Source organism: Pteropus alecto, unplaced genomic scaffold, assembly GCF_000325575.1.
Source record: "Pteropus alecto unplaced genomic scaffold, ASM32557v1 scaffold109, whole genome shotgun sequence".
NCBI lineage: Eukaryota > Metazoa > Chordata > Mammalia > Chiroptera > Pteropodidae > Pteropus > Pteropus alecto.
In genome coordinates this window covers 5,565,316-5,589,229 of record NW_006494608.1, presented here as the reverse complement: position 1 = coordinate 5,589,229, position 23,914 = coordinate 5,565,316, and the positions used below count along the sequence as shown (strand labels likewise).

At 35.6% G+C, this 23,914-nt stretch overlaps 1 protein-coding gene across 1 annotated transcript in view; it reads right to left on the bottom strand.

Moving 5' to 3' along the window:
• Nucleotides 1-12,905: 12,905 nt before the first annotated feature.
• HECW1 (HECT, C2 and WW domain containing E3 ubiquitin protein ligase 1) overlaps nucleotides 12,906-23,914 on the bottom strand; it is a 486,667-nt gene continuing 475,658 nt past the window's right edge. The window contains exons 26-29 of the mRNA XM_006925348.2: nucleotides 23,283-23,429; nucleotides 21,717-21,831; nucleotides 19,440-19,638; nucleotides 12,906-13,017 (exon numbers count right to left, since the gene is read on the bottom strand). Coding sequence (XP_006925410.2) covers nucleotides 12,906-13,017; nucleotides 19,440-19,638; nucleotides 21,717-21,831; nucleotides 23,283-23,429 — 573 coding nt within the window. The remainder of the gene's footprint in view (nucleotides 13,018-19,439; nucleotides 19,639-21,716; nucleotides 21,832-23,282; nucleotides 23,430-23,914) is intronic.

Below are 23,914 nucleotides of genomic sequence, written 5' to 3'. Positions count from 1 at the left end.
TTTTTTGTTTGTTTGTTTTTAATGTCTCCATATTCCTCCACATAACCCATAAATAAAAAAAGCCATAAAGAATCTTTCACATATATGGTCAATTGATTTTTTTTAATTTTTATAGTGACTTTGGTTAACAAAATTCAATAAGTTTCAGCTGTACACTTTAAGAGTAAGGCATATATATATTTACACTGTGTGTTCACCTCCCATAGTTAGAATTCTTTGTCACCACATATTTGACCCCCTTTAACCTGTCTACTTCTTCCTTCCTTCTCCCCCTACCCCTCTGATAACCACTAGTCTATAGTCCATGTCCATGAGTCTCTGTTCGTTTGATATGTTTATTTGTTGCTTTTAGGTGTATATCCCACATATAAGTGATATCATGTGATTTTCAACTTTTTCTGTCTGGCTTATTTCACTTAGCATGATTATCTCGAGGTCCATCCATGTTGTCGCAAATGGCAGTATATCATCTCTTCTTAAGGCTGAGAAATATTCCATTTAATATATATGTACCACAGCTTCTTTAGCCAATTATCTATTGTAGGACATTTTGGTTGTTTCCATGAACTGGCCACCATGAATAATGCTGCTATGAACATCAGTGTGCAAATATCTTTTCAGATATGAGTTTTCAAGACTTTGGAATAAATATCCAGTAGAGGGATTGCTGAATCATATGGAAGATCAATTCTTAGTTTTTTGAGAAACCTCCATACTGTTTTCCATAGTGGCCATACCAATTCGCAGTCCCACCAGCAGTGTATGAGGGTTCCCTTTTCTCCACATCTCTCCAACACTTGTTATTACTTGTCCTGTTGATAACAGGTGTGAGATAGTATCTCATTGTGGTTTTGATTGGCATTTTTCTAATAGCTAGCGATTTTGAGCATCTTTTCAAATATTTGTTGGCCATTTGTATGTCCTCTATGGAGAAGTGTCTGTTCATGTCCTCTGTCCACTTTCTCATTAGATTGTTTGGTATTTTGTTATTTTTGAGTTGTATGAGTTCTTTGTATATTTTGGATAGTAGGCCCTTATCGGAGGTGTTGCTTGCAAATATATTTTCCCATTCAGATGGTTGTCTCTTAACCTTGTTGATGATTTCTTTGCTGAGCAGAAGATGCAGTCCCATTTATTTATTTTTGCTTCTACTTTCTTTGTTCTTGAGGTCAAATTCATAAAATCCTCTTTAAGTCCAAGGTCTTTGAGTTTAGCTCCTATGTTTTCTTCTATGCATTTTATTGTTTCAGGTCTTATATTCAGGTCCTTAATCCATATTGAGTTAATTTTGGTGTGTGGTGATAGACAACAGTCTAACTTAATTCTTTTGCAGGTAGCTTTCCAGTATTCTCAGCACTATTTATTGAAGAAGGTTTCCTTTATCCAATGTACGGTTTTGGCTTTTTTGTTGAAGTTATTTGCCCATATAAATGGGGGTTTACTTCTGGACTCTTAATTCTGTTCCATTGGTCTTTGTGTCTATTTTCTTGCCAATACCATGCCTTTTTTATTACGGTCACTTTGTAGTATAATTTGAAGTTGGGTAGAGTGATGCCTCCAGCCTCATTCTTTCTTTTCAGGATGGCTTTGGCAATTCAAAATCTTTTGTGCTTCCTTACAAATCTGATGATTTTTTTCTATTTCTTTAAAAAATGCCAATGGGATATTGATGGGGATTGCATTAAATCTGTATAATAATGCTTTAAGTAATATGGTCATGTTAACTATGTCGATTCTTCCAATCCAAGAGCATGGAATACTTTTCCATTTCTCTGAATTGTCTTTGATTTCTTTAAATAGGGTTTTATAGTTTTCATTATATAGGTCCTTCATATGTTTTGTTAGATTTATTCCTAGGTATTTTATTATTTTTGTTTCAATTTCAAAAGAAATTATTTTTCCTCTTCTTTTTCTGATACTTCATTATTAGAGTATAGGAACGCGATGGGTTTTTGAACATTGATTTTGTATCTAGAGACTTTACTGTATTTGCTTATTGTTTCTAGTAGTGTTTTTGTGGAGTCTTTAGGGTTTTCTACATAGAGAATCATGTCATCTGCAAATAGTGACAGTTCAAATTCTTCATTTCCCATTTGGATGCCTTTTATATCTTTCTCTTGGCGGATTGTACTTGCTAGGACTTCCAATATTATATTGAATAACAGTGGTGATAGTGAACAGCCTTGCCATGTTCCTGATCTTAGAGGGAAGGTTTTTAGTTTTTCACCATTAAGTATAATGTTGGCTGAGGGTTTGTCATAGATTGCCTTTATTATGTTAAGATGCTTTCCTTCTATACCAATTTTGTTAAGTATTTTGATAATAAATGGGTGCTGTATGTTCTCGAAGGCTTTTTCAGCATCTATTGATATCATATGATTCTTATTTTTTAATTTGTTTATGCAGAGTATCACATTAATCAATTTGCATATGTTGAACCATCCCTGTGCCTCTGGGAAGAATCTCAATTGATCATGGTGTGTAATCTTTTGAATATGTTTCTATATTCTGTTCGTTAGTATCTTATTTAGGATTTTTTCATCTGTGTTATTAGAGCTATCTGTCTGCAGTTTTCTGTTTTGTGTTATCTTTACCAGGTTTGGTATTAGGGTAATACTGACCTCATAAAATGAGTTGGGAAGTATTGCCTCCTCTTCGATTTTTTGGAAGAGTTTGAGGAGAATAAGTATTAAATCTTCTTTGAATATTTGGTAGAATTCACTGGTGAAGCTACTTGGACATTTACTTTTTGGTAAGTTTTTGGTAATTGTTTTAATTACCATACTGATGATTGGTTTACTTAGATTTTCCAGTTCTTCTTGATTCAGTCTAGGAAGGTTGTATTTTTCTAAGTACTGGTCCATTTCTTCTAGGTTATTAAATTTGGTGTTATATAGTTTTTCATAGTATTCTTGTATGATGTTTTGTAATTCTGCAATATCAGTCATTATTTCCTCTCTTTCATTCCTGATTTTGTTTATTTCTGTCCTTTCTCTTTTTTTTTAGTGAGCCTAGCCAGGCGTTTGTCAATTTCTTTAACCTTCTCAAAGAACCTACTTCTTGTATTTATTTTTTCTATTGGTTTTTATTTTCAATTTCATTTATTTCTGCTCTAATTTTGATCATTTCTTTCTTTCTGCTGACTTTAGACTTCACTTTTTTTCCTTTCCTAGTTTTTAAAGATGAAGCGTTAGGTTGTTTATTGGGGCTCAATCTTGTTTTTGGAGATAGACCTGTAATAATATGAACTTTCTTATTATCACTTTTGCCATGTCCGAAAAGTTTTGATATATTGTACTATCATTATCATTTGTTTCTATGCATCTGTTCTCTATTTTTATTTCTTCTCCTACTCAGTTATTCTTCAGTAGTATGTTGTTTAATTTCCATGTTTTTGTTGTTCTTCCTGCTTTCTTTTTGCAGTTGATCTCTAGTTTCAAAGCATTATGATCAGAGAATATGGTTGGTATGATTTCAACCCTTTTATATTTGTTGAGGCTATCTCCGTGTCACAGTATGTGGTCTATCCTTGAGAATATTCCATGTGTACTAGAGAAGAATGTATAAGCAGCTCTTTTGGGATGGAAAGCTCTGTAGATGTCAATTAAGTCAAGTTGGTCTGATGTACCATTTAAGAATGTTATTTCCTTATTGATTTTCTGTTTGGATGATCTATTCATCTCCCTTTAGTTCTGTTAGTAACTGCTTTATATATTCGGGGGTACCAGATAGGGAGCATACGTGTTATGTCTCCTTGGTGCATGATTCCCTTTATCATTATGAAGTATCCCTCAGGATCATTTTTACATTTTTTATTTTGAAGTCTATTTTGTCTGATATTAGTACTTCTACACTCACCTTTCTCTGAATGCCATTTGCTTGAAATATCATTTTCCACCCTTAACTTTTAGTCTATATTTGTCTTTGGAGGTGTGATGTGTCTCCTGGAGGTGGTATATGGTTGGGTTTTGCTTTTTGATTCAATATGCAACTCTGTGCCTTTTTTTGGTGAGTTTAGTCTATTTATATTTAGGATGATTATTGAAATATGAGGTATTCTTGTATCTATTTTATGTTTTGCTTTTTGGTAGCTCAGTGTTTCCATTTCTCCCTCATCCTTGTGCTTCTGTTTTCTTTATTTTGGTTGTCTTTTATTGGTTTTCTCTCTGGTTCTTCTTGTTTTATGTTGTATACTTTACTTCTGAATCTTCTGTGTGGTTACCATTACGAATATAAAGGATTTATATATATATACAGTCATCCATTTTTTTCTGCACATGCATTATCTCCATTTCCCTTTGCTCTTTCCTTCTATACCAATTTTGTTAAGTATTTTGATAATAAATGGGTGCTGTATGTTCTCGAAGGCTTTTTCATAGAATCCTCCCCTTTTCAGTCATTGTTATCTCAGTTTTTCCCTATGTATACTAAATGTTCATTACTATCTTGTTATAATCATTCCCTTCTTATTATTATTTAAGATTATAATGCCCTCTTCTTATTAAGGGTGTACTCTTCTGCTTCCATTTTTGATATTCACTTTACTCCTAATTATGTCTTTTTTGTTGTTCTTTTTATTTTGTGTTAAATGAGCTGACTCCTTTCAGTATTTCCTGTAGTGCAGGCCTCGTAGTGGAGAATTCCCTCAATTTTTGTATATCTGAAAAGGTCTTAATTTCTCCTTCATATATAAAGGATAGCTTAACTGGATACATTATTCTAGGCTGGTAGTTCCTTTCACTTAATAGTTTAAATATTTGATTCCGTTCCTTTCTGGCTTGTAAGATTTGCGCTGAGATGTTCAATGATAATCTAATGGGTTTTCCTTTATAAGTTACTGTTTTCTTCTCCCTGGCTGCCCTGAGAATTCTGTCTTTGTCATTGAATTTTGATAATTTAATATAATGTGTCTTGGTGAAGGCCTTTCTATGTTGAGATAATTGGGTGATTTTTTTAATTTCTTGAATTCCAAGCTCTAGCTCATTCCTTAGATTTGGGAAATTCTCGTCAACTAGTTATCTGAAAATGCTTTCTAATCCCTGCTCCTTTTCCTGGCTTTCAATAATGCCGATTATTCTTATGTTTCCTCTCCTGATGATATCAGCTAGTTCTTGAATTTCTCTTTCATTATTTTTCGTTCTTCAGTTTCTCTCTTCTTCCTTATGATTTATTTCTAGATTATTGGTCTTCAATATCGCTAATCATTCTCTCCATTTGTTTGACTCTATTTCCCAAGCTTATTATTTCATTTTTCAACTCTTGCAGTGTGTTCTTCATCTGCAGGTTCTATTTGGTTATTTTTGAGCATTTCAATCTCTTTGCTCTGCTCATCTAAGTGTTTTTTCAATTCCAGAAATTGTTGATATGACTCATTTCAGAATTCACTGAGTTTTTTCAGTAGTACCACCCTGAATTCTCTGTTCTTTATATTGCATATTTCTATGTCTGTAAGCTTATTTTCTGGAGGTTTTTCTCTTCTTTTCTGAGATGCCTTGTCACCTTCATTGTTCATGGTGTTTAATGGACTATTTCTCACCTGGACATTAATGGAAGTGTATTCTGTTTTTTTTGTTGTTGTTGTTTTTTGTTTTTGTTTTTTTTCCGGAAAGATTTATTATATAGAAGTCTCTCTTTAACCTGTTGCAAAGAATGCGCTTTTCTTTTAGTTTTCAGTAGGTGGCGTCTAAGCCTCTTGGATCCCTGCTTTGTATAAAGCCTTTAAAATGCCTTTTTATTTTCTAATAGATATTTAATGACACTAGCTACCCTCAGTTTCAGTCCCTGTGTGTATTAGCAACAGTTTCAGTAGCATTTGCTCAGATTCCCCTGGGGTTCCATGGTGTAATAGTGGAGAGACCCTCTGGGTTGGTGCTTGGGGGCTGCGGTCAGCCTCAGTTTTGCAACCACAGCCAGTAAAAATCAACTGTTGTTTTTCTGCCGTCCTACTTCTCTGCCTTCTGCCCTGATTACTGGGCCCTGGCCCCAGCCGCAAGGAGCTCACAACTTTCCCAGGCAGGGCTATTCAAGGATCCTGCTGCACCTTCTCCCCTCCCCTTCCTCCTACAGGCAGCTCCAGCAGCTGTGAGAGGCAATTTCTTTATTTCTCCCACTCTTCTGTCCAACACCTGGAATTCTGACCTTTGATAGCTTTTATGCACAGATCCCACACTCAGACCTGCCGGTGTGCAGTTTGGGTGTTTTTTGTTGAGTTTTAGATGTTCAGCTTATTGTTGTTTCAAGGGGAGAGATCTGGGGAAGTCTCTCACTTCTTCATTTTTCCAGAAATATCTAAATTATTTTAAATAGCAGTAACTTATAGGTAACATTTTTATTTCTTCCATGATTTTCATTATAGCCATTAAAAACCTTTAGTAAGTTCATGGTTAATAAGTGTGTTTGTAAATATAAGTTAGCTTTACTATTATTACTATTATTGTTATGGCTAATGATAGATATTAATATGCTAAAAAAGAGGATGGTATGGATTGAGTTGTGTCTCTCAAAAAATATTGGTCAGAGTCCTAACTCTAAGTACCTCGGAATGTGACTTCATTTCTATTTAAGGTCTTTACAGAGGTAATCAAGTTAAAATGAAGTCATAGGGTGGGCCTTACTCCAATATTACTAGTATCCTTATAAAAAGGAGGAAATGTAGAGGAGGAAATTGGGCCTTACTCCAATATGACTAATATCCTTATAAAAAGGAGGAAACACAGACATACACATGGAGAACATCAGATAAAATGAAGACAGAGATTTACAAGTCAAGGAATATCAAAGATTGCCAGCCAACCAGTGGAAGCTAGGAGAGAAAAATAAAACAAATTCTCTCTCACAGCCCTCCGGAGAAACCAACCTCATCATCACCTTGATCCTGGACTTATAGCTTTGCTTAAAACACCCAGTTTGTGGTTCTTTGTTACAGCAGCCCCAACAAACTCATACAGAGGGTCCATGGTGGTTAGCAGTCCACATCCTTCTCTGATGAGTACACATTGCTCTGGATTCATGACATCCCCTGTGGTATATCAGGTCCATCTTGGCTTCCATCACTTCTGCCCTTCTGAAAAATTTCCTAATGATTATGTCAGGTCCAGGAGCCCAGGACCTCAAGAGATATTTTGTGACAGGACATATCTTTTGCACCCAACATAAAGTTTAGTAGCCCTGAGCAAATTACCTCCTCTTGTCCCAGATTCCTCATCTCTAAGATAAACTAGTCATACAAAAGTATCTAAGTGTCTCAACCCAGCTATAAATGTGATGATTCATGCAGCACTGATAAAAGTTAACCTGACCTTCTATAACTCCTTTCATTTATTCTTTAGTGAATCATCTTTTATAAGCATATTTGAACCATATCTTAATATAAGCTATATGTGTTATTTTTTTAACAGTATATAATTAATGAGTTGTCAGCATAATGTATTGGAAAAGTCTGGCCATAAATATCAGGAGATCTGAAATCTAATCTTGATTTCAAAATAATGCTCAGATTAAAACACAAAATAATGTAATTTACTTCTTTCTGCAAATTATGGTCTAATCTAATTTTTTCCTTCCAAGAGTAGAGTTACTTCCAGTTAGAATGAGTCTAAGTAAACTCAGTGTGTGTATAAAAATGCATTATCAAGACTTTTCAAGTTTTTCTTCTCTATACTACCCATACTTTTTTCTAATATTAAGTCTTTAAATTTTATTATTAGAAAAAGTGTGAGTAGGATTGAAAGAAGAAAGAAAGTAATAATACCACTGTGATATTGGAAATTAGTATATATGCCATTGGACACAATATTTTTGCCTAATACTAAGCTTTGTCCTAGAGTCACACGAGATGTCAGGCTGTGGCCTGGAGCCTTTATAAAGGCATCTCAACATATATGAATTCAATAAGCCTGTGTGTGCCTGGTTTAACATAAAGGACACTCACAAAACAAAGCCCATGTGGTTTATGAGCAGTTCTGATAGGCATACACAAGGAACTTAATACAAAAGCTGTTCCTTTATTCATGGATTTGTGAACACATACTATGAGTTTTTGATAAATAATTTTTCTGTGGATTGTTTATCATAGCAGTTGGTAGCTTTCTGTGTTGTTTTGTTGCTTATTTCCAGCGAGAATATGATAAAAATTGTTATGCATTATCCTGGACTTCTCTTTGAAATAAGGAGCACACACAAAGCCATACCAAAGTTAGTTTATTGACATTCCTTGAAGGTGGTATGAGAAAAGTGAAAGCTTGGCCTTAGTATCATGTGATATTTCTCTTGTCCATGTAAGCAAAATCAGCCTAATATTGTGAACTTTTCCTGCTATTGACTAGAACACAGACTTTAAACAAAATTGTTATAGATATTTCCTTCAATAAATTGATGCTGCAGGAAGCAGGCTAATGGGATGATATTTATATACTAACTCTAGATATCTTTTTTTTTCTATTGGAATGACTAGACTATATGTCACTAACAGGAAAATAACACTTTCTCTTTTGACCTTATGATGGCTGGAACTTCCATCCTAGATTTTTATGATATAGAATTGCAGCAGTACTTTTAATGAACATTGAAGTACATAATAATAATAATAATAATAATAATAATAATAGTAATAATAATAACACACCATATTTTTTTATGTAAAATTCTAACTACTTTCATTTGAAAGTGCTTCATCTTGACTGGGAAAATATTTGTGGCAATTGAGAAATTTTTTGAACCCAAATTTTGGACACATCGACTGACAATGCCATAGACGTAACATTTTAACAGTCCTGGAAATTCCAGCAAATTGGCTTGAACAAAAATATACTTACTGTTGAAGGACATATGGTCATATTTTAAAAGAGAAAATATTTAGATTTTGCATGTTTAAAGCTTGCCAAAAAACATATCTCTTTCTTAATTTTTTCATCGTCATTCATATACTATGGTTGCAGCACAATCGATGGTTAAAAATTTTCACAACCACTGTCAACTTATATACAGAAGAAGATACAAAAAACTCAGTAGATTTAGAATACTTCTCCTGAATCTACAGAGCCAATTTGTATTTTTTAAGATTATCATCTTTATACGATAGAATAAAATGTGATATTAATGAAATTATTATTTTAATACTTTATAGCATTTCAAAAGCATTTTTCAAATTGTAATGTAAGTTTTCTCTTATTTATTGTTTTTGTTTGTCCCTCAATTAAGGGTAATACACTTTTACTAAAACTAGCTCTAAAAGATCTTGTTTTAGAGGAATTGTTCATAAGTGCTTAATTTTATAATATTCTTCTATGGAGAAAATTCATACTTAAAATTAAAAAGAATACAAGTGGTAACAAATAGATCTCTGCCCTGCCCATTGAATTATATATGGGTGGTTTATATCTCCCCAAATTAACAGCATAATTTAGTTCTATAGCTTTTTAATTGTATATATATATCATATATAGAATATATATAATAAAAAATTATACATAATTATAAAATCAGCTTCATATATGAGAGAATATTAACTAAAGAAATATCTTTTGGGACATAGAAAAATAAAAAGGATCTTTCTATAAGAACTGTTTGTACTCCTCTTCTCTTTGTTTTCCTTCCTTAAGAATTCTTTGGAAAGCTGTAATGGTCTGGGATCCTGTTAAGCAAGCTTTGCATTCTTTCAGCTGACTCTGACACCAGAGTTTTATTGGAATTTTACGCTTTTATGAAATGCTGTTTCTATAATGCTTGGTGGGATACATCCAGACTCATGGCATCAGGGGTGGGGGCAGGTTAAAAAAAAAGTTAGTTGAAAAACTATTTAGGACTCGGTTATCCATCCTAAAATTTCTAGGATACTTTGTTCCTTCTGTATATGGGTAGAATAGATATTAATTAATCTAATTAATAGATTAATTAGATATTTGTATAAATTGTAGACCTCCCCAGGAGCAGGATCCATCTTTTGAATAACTTTCTCCCTTGCCAATGCCTAACAAATAATGTAAGTTCTAAAAAAAGAATTGAATGCTTGAATTAATGAGTATTTATATATATATATATGGCATCAAATTCTAAAAGTGAAAGACGCCCTCTATACTAGAATGTCCAGCACAAAAATATACATATACTTACTGTTAAAGGACATACAGTCATGTATGAAAAGAATTTCAGCGGTCATTTTATATTGTCATGTGCTCAAAGAATTAGAATGGTGAAATAATTTGCATAATCTTTATGTTCTTATTTTATAAATAAATAATAACAGCTCCATTGGAATTCATAATTTTTCAGATATTAAAATACATACTGAATTTTACACATCCCCCAACTTCTATATTATGTAACTTTATGTAACATTCCATCTTATCTTGGTAAATATTCTTTATAGACCACAATTGAAGGATAAATTTCTATAACATTTATATTCCCTAATTGACAATAAATATACAACAGCGAGGGGTGCTGGCATTGCAAATAATTCTTACTAAAAGAATGTTTCATTTTGTTGTTGGAGGGGTTTCTTTAAGAAGAAAAATCATGTATCAAAAACATGAATAAAGAATGGTAACAGCTACATATGTATCAACAAGTACTTCAAAGGGAAAATTATTAAGCGCTCCAACCAAAAGATAGGGTGGATGATGGATAAGAAAATAGGACTCCTACATATGCTACTTATGGAAGACTCACTTCAGAGTTAAAGACACACACGGACTAAAGGAAGGGGATGGAAAAAGATATTGCTTTGATAGACCTGGAGGGTATTGCGCTGAATGAAGTAAGTCAGATAAAGGCAAAAATCACATATTTTATGTACATGTGGAATCTAAGGAACAAAATAAATGAAACAACAAAAATAGAAACAAACTCAGAGATCCAGAGACTATTTTGAGGCCTCTAGATAGGAAGGTGGTTTGCGGGGGTGGCAGTGGTGGGGACAGTGAAAAAGGGCAAAGAGATTAAGAATTGCAAATGGATAGTTACAAAATAGTCATGGAGATATAAAGTAGCATAATGAAAATTGTCAACAATATTGTAAAAAATATGTAAGAATGTAGAGGGGTACTAAATTTAGTGGGGTAACTGCTTTGTGAATTACATAGATCTCTAATCACTATGTTGTACAACTGAAACTAATATATTATTGTATACCAACTATAATTGAAAAAAAACTCATTGAATGTAAATATGAGCAACTAATTGTCCATTATACTTCAATAAAGCTGGGGGAAAAAAAGAAAACCAAAAAAGAAAGGAATATTTTATTTTGGAGTGCAGGAAATATAATTAATGCACTGTCCAGACACAAGGCATAGCTTTGTATGTAATTAACTTTGTCTTACATTTCTCACATTTCTCTCTTGTTTACTATATTAAAACAACATTGTGACATTTCAACAGTAGGGTCTTATTAGCTCTTCTTTTCCCAGTGAAGAAAAACACTTTCATTTATGATATGATTTTAGACAACATGGATGATAAGATTAGAAAAATAGAAAATGACAATTATGCTTGGGTTTATTCCAAATGTAATCGAGAGCTTAGAATGTCTTTGGAACCTGCAACTATTTTTCTGAAAATCCTGTTTTCTGGGATATCCTTTTACTGAATGCTAAAATAAACTGGATGCCTATTTTAACACAAATCAACATGCCTTTAGGGTGTTAGGTCTCTGCTGTGGGAAGATTGCTGTGGATGAAGGAGAAATTCTATATTGTCCTTGAAACCTAACAAGCACCATCAGTATCTGCAGTTTTTTATTTAGGGTGGTCCCTGTGGACAATCAGATGTAAAGGAATCTGAATACCTTTTTTTTTTTTTAAATTAAAAAAAGAGAAAAAAAACCATCATGAAAAAACTAATATCAAAGTTAAAATAAAAATTTGTTTGTCAAGCAAATAATTACCTGGCTTTAACAGAGGTCATGAGAGTATCTATATATTTTTTTTTCCCTTTGCGTAGCACTGTAGCTAGGTTAAACAAAGCAAAACAGAACAAAACAGTAAAGAACTCAGGTATTCAAACCAATCTAATATGTCCTCCTTCCCTTTTTTTCTGTTTGCTTTATCACATTCTGTACAACACGATGTGGGTAAAAGCCTTGTCATTTATACTACATAATGACATATCCTTCTTGGACGTGTGCACAAGTTTGTGCTTCTAGTGTGGTGAGTGTTCACAAGCGGGGTGCTCCTACAAGACTTCTCTAAACTCGAGTTGAGTCACAATCCCCACAACCATTGGGGTACACTGCATTGCATCAGCAGAAGATGTTTAACTTGCTGTTATTATTTGCTGGAAAGTGTAATATTGGCACCATATGTATAGGCTAGTTCCAGCTGATGAGACTGATGCCACACATGAATCATGAGTTTAATGTATAAAAGTTTTGTGTGTTCCATTGCTGTTTTTTCATGAATAATATACACAGGGAAAGTAGAGTGGGACGAAAAGAAAGAGTTGATCAACTCCTAGTTCTGGAGTTGGTTGTTAGAAATTATAAAAAATGGTGGCTCTGCTTAAAAGACATTGGCATATAAAAGCTGGGAATGCTTAATACTCAAATTTTCCCTTAAATTATATAAATGGAAGTAAACATTTATTATCATTTGGTCAACTTGCATTCACATTTCATTGTTAGTAATGGAGGTATGTGGAGATATATATAGACCTCAAGACAGCTGTTTTTTTAAATATTGCATACAGGCTAGCAGTTCATTGAAAATAGAGGAGATAAACCTGAAGGTTAAAACTTAGAAGAAGGCAGTTCTTCATGCACAGCTTTTGTCAATCCTGATTTGGTTTGAAAAAAAAAATCACGGAATACCAAAATCAAAGGAAAGTTGATTGAGGGAAATGGAAAGGGGGGTTATCCCAGAAAGGATTATGCCACTGTCCAGGAAAATGTTAGGTGAGTTTCCATTTCATTATTCAAGTCCGAAAGTGCTGGTTTCTTCTACTGCTGTTAACAGCTTTTCATACAACATGGAGTATGAGGGATAAGGTGGAAGATCCAGTCGATTGAAACATGTGTGTGCCCTGAATAGCAGAGAAAAGATTGGTGAAGCTGTTTGTTTCAATGATATAACTAGTTTAGATATATCTATGATCAGTCTGAAGTTATTAATCAAAAGTGAATCAAAAGTGAGCAGAACCACAGTTTAGGACTATCATAGCACATTATAAACTAATAACCATAGCCTTATAGACATGAATAAACCAATTGACAGAGTGAAATAACTAGAAAATAACTAGAAATAACTAGAAAAAGCAAACTACACTACCCTAAAACTACACTAGCAAACCAATGATTAAACTATGATATCAGGTTTATTTTGCAAGTGAGATGTGATCTTAGATATAGTTAGTGAATGAGGCAGAAATATAATTAATATTATAGGATCATATTCCCAAATCTCCTTTCCCAGCTCTAATTTCTAGGTCTTAATAAATTGTCTTAAAGGTGCCAATGGATATCCTGGAATTCTGAGGTACAGTGCTCTATCAAGTCAGGCGTGCCCTGGAGGCAGTCTAGCTACTCTACAGTTTCCAGGGGGACAGACCTAACTTGAAGCAATTATGCTGCATTTCCAAGAGCAGCTGAGCCTGTGGGCTAGTTCTTCCTGAGTTCTAGAGCATCCCTGTGCCATATGGCCTTGTTTCTGCTTGATTTGTCGTGTGCTTTATCCTACAGGCTCACATATGCCAGTGTCTGGCCTAGACAAGGAATGGATTCCCCTGACATGGACCAGGACCAGACCTCATATCACCTGTGCAGTGCTCAGAGGCCCAGGACACACAGAATCCTCCTGCAGAACTTCAAATCTGACTGACTAGGCTGTTTCCTGTCAGAGGTTCTTTGTATTTTTGTTTTGTTTTGTTTTGTTTTTAGAATCCTTGGTTGATACCACATCCTGTACCAAAGTAGGGAGAAAGGTCGATGGGTGCAGCTGAAGGTTCATTTAATGCCTTTTTCTCCCTAGAAGAGTTGGTGGGTTGAAATGGTGTTTTGAGAAGCTAACTAGCACCAAAAAAGGCCACTATAAGATAAAATAAAACAAAATAATAACATGATAATAAAATTATTTTTTTAATTACAAAACAAATTTACATATAAACAAAATCCTAACCAAAAAATAACATTCCCTCCTCATTAGAATTTTACTTGGGATATTAAACTCTTCTTTAAAATTATAAGATCTCCGAGGAAGTTGTATATGATTTATAACTTTGTTTTCAGAGTCCCATACTTCCTCCTCCTGTTAACAGCTCTCTCATTGGAACACTTTGGAACACTTTCCCCAAACCCCCACTTCCACCCCAAGCCCCAAGAGTAGGCACAGGATAGTAGAGTATATGGCCTTGGGCTCTGAGGGTTTAACTGGAAAGAAACATAAAAGTAGGCAGATTAGCAGAGGTCTCAGATTACCATCTAAAAATTCAAATAACTCTATGCTGACTTCAAAAGAAAATAATTGAAATATTTTGCTTAAGTTTATTTGTTTGAGTAAAAGTGGAAGAGTACTCAGTAATTGAGTAGGATGACAGCTAGAGTGGTACTTCTCTGTTTAGAAATATTGAAACTAGGATGTACTCTGGGCTATAGCTAATCAAGTTAAGTGAGGCAGAAACATCCCCAGTGTGTTTTTGGAACTGGCTTAATTAGCTAGGAGCAAAATATGAGCAGAAATTATCTTCTTGGTTTTCTTCCTCTGGTCATTTTAACTGGTACTCATGAGTGGAAATATTATAGGGGGAAAAAATCTCACATTTACAAAATATATTAATTCTGTAAAAGATAATTTCTGGGGATAAATTGAAAGTAATAGCAAATGGCATCTCTTCAAGACCTAGTCTGAACACCTACAGTTTCTTCAAGAGTTGCTTTTATTGCATTTATCTACAGCCTTAGTTAATTCCCTTAAATAAATTCCAATTTGTAATCTAGAATGAATAAACACAATCAAATCACAATCTATTAAGCAACCCTAAAGACTTACTGTCCTCCAGGTATGGTTCTGACAACATAGAGCATCTGCTTACCTCATTCCTGTGCACTGAACCCAGTGCTTTCAGGTAGGGGGTGGGTAGTGGAGAAAACACGGAACTAGGGGTAGAAAACCTCCATTCTGATCACAGTCTAGCCACTTACTAGCTTTATAACCTTAGGAACATCAATTAATCTTTCTGAGTCTCAGTTTTCTCACTTATAAAATGGAAGTAATAATACATGCTCTGAGACCCTCAGTAGGTTGTTGCAAGGAGCATTTATAATAGAATACACACAATGTTTTCTGTAAACTGTAATTAATCACTTAAACATAAGATTCTCTCAATAATGTAACCATATTGCAATCATGATTTTAGAAACTGTATCATACTTGTAGAGACTTAAGACCCTCAGTCTTTTTCACATGACTGCTGGCAAATCAATCACCCTGATCTCCAATTTTTGCAATTGATATTTTGGAACTCCATGTGGGATTTTTTTTTCTTTTTTCAATCATGCCAGGTCAAATTTCAGTCCATTGGTGTTAATCTGAGGTTCCAGCATTTTGAGATAATTTTAAATTTGAATTGTGCCAATCACTGTATTAATCATCCTTCTGATTTGTGTCTTCTTCACAGTTGATTTCCCCGTCTATTTGATTGTTTCCAAGTAATTGATTAAAATATTAACAAATACAGTGCCAAAGATAGTCTTGTTCCTCTCCAGTAGAGACTACTTTAGGGTTGGTTAAAAAGCAAACAACAAAAGGAGGCAAAAATTATTACTGTCTGTTGCTGTCTGTTCAGCCATTTGGGAGTCCAGTTATGCCAGTTGGGTCTTCTTTCATGTCTTTTTCCACTGCCCAACTACAGCCTCATTCTTCAGATTGGTTCTCACTCTCATTACTGCTCATTCTACTCTTTCAAGCTTTTAAATAACCTCTTGATTCCTAAATACAGAGGCTCATTTTCTACTCCCACCTCAGGCTTTTTAAAAGCATTTAACTGCTCTTCCTTTGAACATCTCTCTCCCTTTGGCTTCTCTACAGCTTCTCAATGGCTGCCATTTTTTTCCCAAACTCCCAGCAGCTCCCTCATGTCTCTTTTGTAGCCTTGCAGCCTAAAGAGCAGTATTTCTTACCTCAGCACTATTGACATTTTTGGACTTGATAATTCTTTGTTGTTAGGAGCTGTCTTGTGCATAGTAGGGGTTTAGCAGCATCCTTGGTCTGTTCCCAGTAGATGCCAGTAGCACCTCTCCAGCAAAACAAAAATGTCTGCCAAATATTTCCTCAGGGGCAAAATCACCTCTCCCTTGATGCCTCTTGAGAACCACCATTATAGATTAAGCTGACTATCTCTGCCCTGGCTAGGTTACATTTATGAGGAAGCATGTTTGTGTTAGAATTCTGTTTACAACTTTTAGGCCAGTTAACTGGCTCATAACTCATAGGTCTGTTATCCCTGGTCCCTACACCAAATGTTCCTAAGGAATCCTAAGCTTTTCTCCTGTCCTTTATTTTGTCTCCACACTGTCTTGGGCTGTGTCTACTCTGACTAGCTTCTGTGCTTTACTTCCCTCCATCCCCTCTCCAAACCTTTTTTCATAATAAGGAGACTCTTCCTCCTTCTAGAACTCTGTCTGGACATGGCCCCCAAGTCCTAGTGTCCCTTCTTAGTTCTCATGAATGAAAATGGCCATTGCTCACCCTGACACATTCTGTGATATAGATGAGCACTCTTCTCACTCTTTGTTGCCAATTCTAGATCATTACTTTTTAATCTTTGATCAAAAATTTCATTTCTGTTCCCTTGAATCTCATACCATTTATATCATTTCCCACCAAACTACAGTTTTTGTCTGGCATTTCATTTTAATGAAATTAGGTAGAATAGAAAATAGTGTGTATCATGGGCAGATAGTCAGGATAAAGTATTGTTTTGAGAGAATTTGTGTTTCAGATACATACACATACACACACATACATACATACATACATGCATACATACACACACACAAATTCATATGCATATTCTAGGTTGTGATGTAAATGGTATTTCTTTCTGTGGGCTATAGTTTAAAAAGTCTGAAAATCAGTGATCTAGACACACACCTTCTATACCTTCTGACCTTCTGGATGATTACATTTATTAAAATCTCTGGCTTAAAGACTTTCCGTTTCAGGCCCTTTCATCAGACTATGTAGCATCTGAGTCTACAGGGATGACCTGTTTATTTTTCCAGACTACCACTTGCTCAACCACAACCCCAGTGACCTTCTCACCTCTCTTATATTTCAGCTATGGAGATTTAAGAAGTTTCTTCACCAGGCACTATAAAATTATGTCCTAGAATCCCCTACTATCAAAGTCCTTTTTTCTATCCCTCACCCAGTTTTTAGAAGACAAGGACTTGAACTGACATGAAGATTTTAACTAGCCTGGGCTATGACCCAAGTTTTGCTTTGACACTATTTGGCAGCTGCAGAGCACCTCTCTTTTAAGTGTGGGCAGTGCATATTGAGGCTCACAGTCTCTTGGAAGCCCTGGATCACACTGTGTCTGTTTGGTGCTTCTGCCAGCTTCTAAGCCCTTCTCTGCCCCAACTCACTGCAGATGCAGCTTCCACCAACTTCAGTACTTCCTACCACCTGCCATGTGGCTTGGCCAGGTATTCCCAAACTACTTTCTTGGAAGTCAGGTTATTTCTTTCTCCTCAAACATAGGTGACACTTATTCAGTTCTTGAATCTTCAGAAAATGTACAAGGGAGACCAGTCAGGGGCTACTATTCAGAGGGTCAATTTCACTATTTTCTTAGAGAGCCATATCAGCACTTGCTTTTTGGGGTTCTCCCAGCCCGGGACAAAGACCCTATTTCCCCTAGGAACCCTCTCTGGGGGTGCAGAGCAGCAACCTTTTTACAGATGCTTTGGCCCAGATATAAAGAACCTGTTCATAAGCCCAATATCTATCTTGTAAACTCTCTGTGTGGGTTCATAATATTAATGTATACTTAAAAGCTTCCCAAAGTAAATACATTATTAGGCTCAATCTGTGACCCCAAATGACATCTATTTCCTAAAGTATAAAATAGAAACTCCTCAGCAGGGTCTTTTCTTCGTGGCCCACTAAACTATCTCTCTCAACTACAGTGCTGCTTTGGACATCTTATCCTCTGTACTGACTTGGTGGTCTTTCCCGAACACATCCTGGCCTTGTTGTATCTCAGCCCCTCCTAGGTATGCACACTGTGGGAGTAATCTATCAACAAATGGTGACTCAAACTCATTTCTCTAAAATAAGAGCAGAATGTTCCCAAAGTACCTCATCCTCCAAATTTATCATTAAACTAGACAAATGGAAATCTTGCCTTTTAAGCCTTATTTTTTTTTAATGCCAGACTTAATTCAGTAGTTTCATCCGTTAGAATAACCAAGCAAATAAGCCCTAAGGGTCTGCTAAACTAAGTGGGTAAAGCAAGGGCTGAAAATTATGTGACAGCTTTAAGCTATTATTAACCAGCTAAGCATGCACTCTGTTTTCTGGGCCTCCTAATGCCACAGACATCAAGGGAATTGTCTTCAGAACATTTTGGGAATGTCAAGTCTGAGAAAGCTATGAAAATTGTAGTTCAGTAAATCCTTCCACAATAGGGACTTAGCCAAGGTATCTGGGGAGGCCATGCAGAAATAGAGTTGAATTTAATGTGAATCTTCTTTTATGATTAGAAAATATCATAGTAGAAGAAAATCATGTGAATCAATCTTTTCTTCTGTCTGTTGAGCATTATTTATTTGGATAGTACCTATACATAAGTATCTCTTTAGTGCTCCTTATTTCACTGATCAGGAATATGCTACCCAAAGTGTCATAGAAAGGATCCAGGAACTATTGGGATTAAAACTCATGTTAAAAGAAATTCATTCTGTTAAATTACCCGGATCACTAAAACCTCCTTTTCTGCATTTATCTCACAATAATTTCCTCAATAGCTTACTATATAGGAGTCACTGTAGAGACCTGAGATATATTTGGTCTTATCCCCACATGTTTTAAAGCATAGAAGCATAGTAGGAACAATGTAACATGTACATGAATAACTATCCTATGGAGGAGTATCAAGTGATATGCTGTAGAAATACAGATACAGAGCCGTTAAGTGTTTGGGCTTCCAGCCTCTTCTCACCTCCTCCCACCCCGATATCCACCCTGAAAATCAGGTGAGACATTCCTCTTTAAATTAAATTGAGCTACACACAGATTGGAAAGCTTCTCATAACTGACACATGTACCATGATACTACAGACCAAATACATTCGATCATCAAAAAATTTCTAGGAATATGGTCTAAATTTATCTCCCAGAGGCTCACTTGCACCTTTCACTAATAACTCATATAACAAGCTCAAATAACAAAGTTCACTTTGCCCTCTTCGACAGGTTTCCTGAAGATTGAGAAGAGCTTCATACCTGGGGAGAGAAGTAATTTTCCCCCATTTCTCTATGCAGAAACGCCGAAGCCCATTGCTTCCTCGAAGGGCTGCGAAGCCTTCGTAGGGCACACTTGATGTACCTGTGACGAATTGAAGTAATCTTAATCTCTGCTCGTTATTGAAGCGCTCTACTGCAGCCCAAAACCAGCGGATCACAAGATGACCATCATGATAACCTGAATGGAGTAAAAGGACATAGAAAGAGAGGATGTGGAGAAAGGAGGAAGGAGGAGAAGAGGAAGAGAGATGAAATACATATCAAGTATGATAGGAACTGAACAGCTGCTTTTGATTTGCTGATTTCTCTAATGATGGCCTTTAGGTAGATCTAAAATAATTTGTGTAACTGTGTCAATTTTAAAAGAAAAGCAGATTTAGAAAATAGCCATTTTATAAAAAGATTACATATTCTGAGGGATGTCCTCAGAGATGTTTGTTCTCTAAATAACTGGCACTCCTCCAGTCATTTCCTGCCTCATATAAATGTAGACAAGGAATGGCTAGGCTTGGTAGAGATCTTTGGAATCCTTAAGAAACAAAACTTTCTATGAATACAGTATTTCATCGTATTTTTTTTTTCTGATATCTTAGCTCTTGGTCACTATATACTGTGGAAGAGCCTAAGACTTAAGAAAGGCTGAAGGTAAAGGGCAGCCTTGGTGAATGGAAGATATTGAGCTTTCCAGCACCTATTGGTGTGCCTGAAGCAGCTGCTCTCGGGCCAGCCATCAACTGAGACAAATTGGGCCCATGGGAGAAATGTTGGGCACCTCTTGGGATACAGTTGGAAGAAAGCTTGGGTCAGTTAAGGTGAATGCTTTACTGCTGACTGCAAATGCAAGAGTCATTCAAAGGTGGGAGATATCAATGTGGGCTTGGGTAGATACAGTGAAGTCTTCATAAAAAATTAAGGTGTGAATTTAGCATGGAAAGAGTTTATATGAGTGGAGGAGAAGAGGAAAATACTTCTTGCAGGGGAAATAAAAAATAACAAGAATAAAGAAGAAATATGCAAAGGACAGTAAGCTGACTAGCAGAGAAAGAGATCTGGTGAGGACTGAAAGAAAATTTGATGGGGGCCTTAGAAGGCCTTAACAGCCAGGCAGAGACATTTTGACTTGATACCTCAGGTCAGTGGTTTTTCTACCAGATCAAGAAGAGCCTAGCAGTTGCACAAAAGCTTCTCGTGGTTGAGTGTATTGGGAGTGATGAGAGGCTTAAATCATGGGTCTCTTGCTCGCTCTCTATTTTACAGATTGGGGTTTCTCTATAATATTTTACACGAGGAAAGGGCTTTGAGGCAATAAACAAAAAACAAAAAACAAAAAAACAAACCTGCCAAAGATGTCTTCTATAGATAATAAGTAGCTTGTTTTGTGGGGAGGGAAGTGGCCTGATGAAAATAATGTTTTAGAAGACTGGTTTGGCAGTGTGAAGGTAATAGGAGGGGTTAGAAAATGGTTTTGGAAAAATAACAGAATTGGGTTACAGCAAACAAGGACTGAGGTGAAGAGAGCTCCAATTCTATAGGAAGCGGGACACAATTTTCTGCCAGCTGGCAACCTATTTCAGGAACTGGCCCATGGGCAGCGATGTTCCCTGTTGCATCTACACCAACTTAGGCTAGAGACTACTATCAGGGATTATTGTCAACTGAATGAAGGTTTAAATTGGAAGTTGGAGGAAGGTATACACAAGAACCTACTTTACACATATGTTGAAGTAAGGGCAAGTTTTTGCAGTCTTCAAAAAGTGATAAAATGTGTGTACAAATGTTATTTTATATTCATATTATAAATATATATGAATACATATATATAAAATGAAATATTATTCAGCCATAAATAAATGAAGTAATGAAATATACTACAACATAGATAAACCTTGAAACACTATGCTAAGTGAAAAAAAAACAGACACAAAAGACCATATATTGTATGACTCTATTTACATGAAATATCCTGAATAGGTAAATCCATCGAGACAGAATACACATTGATGGTCACTGGGGTGGAGGGGAGGAAAGAATGGGGAACAACTGCATAATGAGTACAGGGTTTTCTTTTGGGATGATAAAAATGTTTTAGAACTAGCTAGAAGTAATTGTTGCTTAACATTGTCACTGTACTAATGCCACTGCATTGCTCACTTTAAAATGGTGAATTTTATGTCAATTTTACCTCAATAATAAATTTTTAAAAAGTGATGAACTTAATCTGTGATAGTTGTATCATCACAAGCTCTGCCAGCTCACCTCCCCGGTACTCAGTGTTATTCCGCCAGTCGTTTAGGTCAATTTCTGCTGTGCCAGCTATCACCAGCTCCAGTTCCCTGGCATCGAACACGGAGACAAGCCTAGAGTCTACCACCTGAAACACAGATTAGGCTTCCGCAAACAGTTCAACCACATCAAAAGTTATATTCATTGTTATTTCTATGGCTTCAGTTGAAAAACTGATCATCATTTATTACTTTTTTTTTTTCCCAATGTGCTATCATTGCTCATTGCATTTTGAAATGCAAGCCATTTATGAGCAGGGAACTCAAAAAAGTGATTTCACTACTTCTGATACACATCTCAGATAGATGCTATGAAAAAACCTGATTTGACTATTTCTAGTCACATTTAAATTTCCAAGTAACATTGCATTTTATTTTATTTATTTTATTTTTATTTTTTTTTTTACTTTATAAATTAAATGTATTGGGGTGACATTGTTTAATAAAATTATATAGGTTTCAAGTATACACTTCAGTAATATACTATATGTATACACTAATGTGTGTTCACCACTCAAAGTTAAATTTCCTTTCATCACCTTACATCACCTTTACCCTTATATATGTGACCCCGCTCCCCCTTTCCCTATGGTAACCACTAAACTGTTGTCTCAGTCTATGAGTTTCTGTTTATCTTGTTTGTCATTTTCAGCTTTATATCCTACAAATGTTAAAAACAAAAAGTCCAAATCACTTTGAAGTGACTAAATAGCTATTAGTATTACCATTTCATTTAAAAGTTATACTCTCTCCCACATCAAACTGACATTTAATAGGAATGGGAATTATATATTAAAATGATTGTATTTTTTTTTCTTTTTCTCCTAACTTCCTTTCTCCCTTCTTCAAAAATCTGGGAGGACCTGTTTTGTTAGGGTTTTGATCCCTGGCTTTCCATCTTATTGCCAAATGTATCAGGCACAATTGAACATCTGTAGCGGGCACCTCGTTTAATCAAACCAGTGGTGGATGAGCTAGTGACCCATGTGATTCACCATTATGGCAGGGAGAAAATGATCCAAGCCCTAAGGAAACACTTACAGACTCTTGTTTCTAAACTGGAAACATTTAAGGATGCCAATTTTTGGTGTACAGGAAGGCTAGCAGCTATCATTGTCTTTTTGATTTACCACCTCAGCATGGATTATGTGGCACATAATATAAAAAAATAAAAATCTTGCAAGAGTAAACGATGTCTTCTAATGCCTTCAATTTCTTTATGTTTGTTTCATTGAATGAAAGGAAATGCAACATGAACATACCTTGACAGGAGATGCTGTATATTGTCACATCTGGCACACAAGGGCCACATCAATACCAGTTTTGTGAGAGGACTTTTCACCTACCACAAAAGTTGGGTTTCCTAGAGAACTTTGATCCCTCATTCATCTACCTCACGAAGATCCTCTTTGCACTCTGATGAGTAGAGATGAGCTCTTTGCCTGCTCTGGTTCTTTCTCTCCCTTTTTCTCACAAGCTGTGTCTGGTGATGAAGGCTCTGGCATACATCATGCTTTCCTCAGCTGGGACTGAGGCTCACCTCATAGAAGCCCCGCACAAGGGCCTCCGTCTGCTGCACCACACCACGTTCTACTCGCCACTTTACCATCCTCTCGATGTACTCCTTCTTGTTCTTCTCCGTCACCTGGGTGTTGGCTCCTCCAGATTTTAACTCCCTTTCCGTTACCTTGTAAAACGAAAGATTGTGAAGCTTGTCAACTGAGATTATCTCAGTGAAACATATCAAGTAAAGGAATATGATCTATATGCAAAAATTCTCTTCACATAGGTTTAGCATTATTACCTCCATAGTTCTTTTCCTATCCTAGAAGTTACTAAAATGACTCTGGTTGTTCTAAGTGGATATTAAGTACATGAGAAAAGCTGCCTTTTTTAAAATAAAGAATAACTGTTGTTTTTTTTTTTAAACATTTTATTTATTTTTTCCCACCCTCCCTTACCCCCACCCTCTGATAACCACTAGTCTGTTGTCCATGTCCATGAGTCTCTGTTTGTTTGTTCTGTTCATTTGTTGCTTTTAAGTTTATACCCCACATATAAATGATATCATGTGATTTTCAAACTTTTCTGTCTGGCTTATTTCTCTTAGTATGATTATTTCAAGGTCCACCCATGTTGTTGCAAATGGCAGTATTTCATCTCTTTTTATGT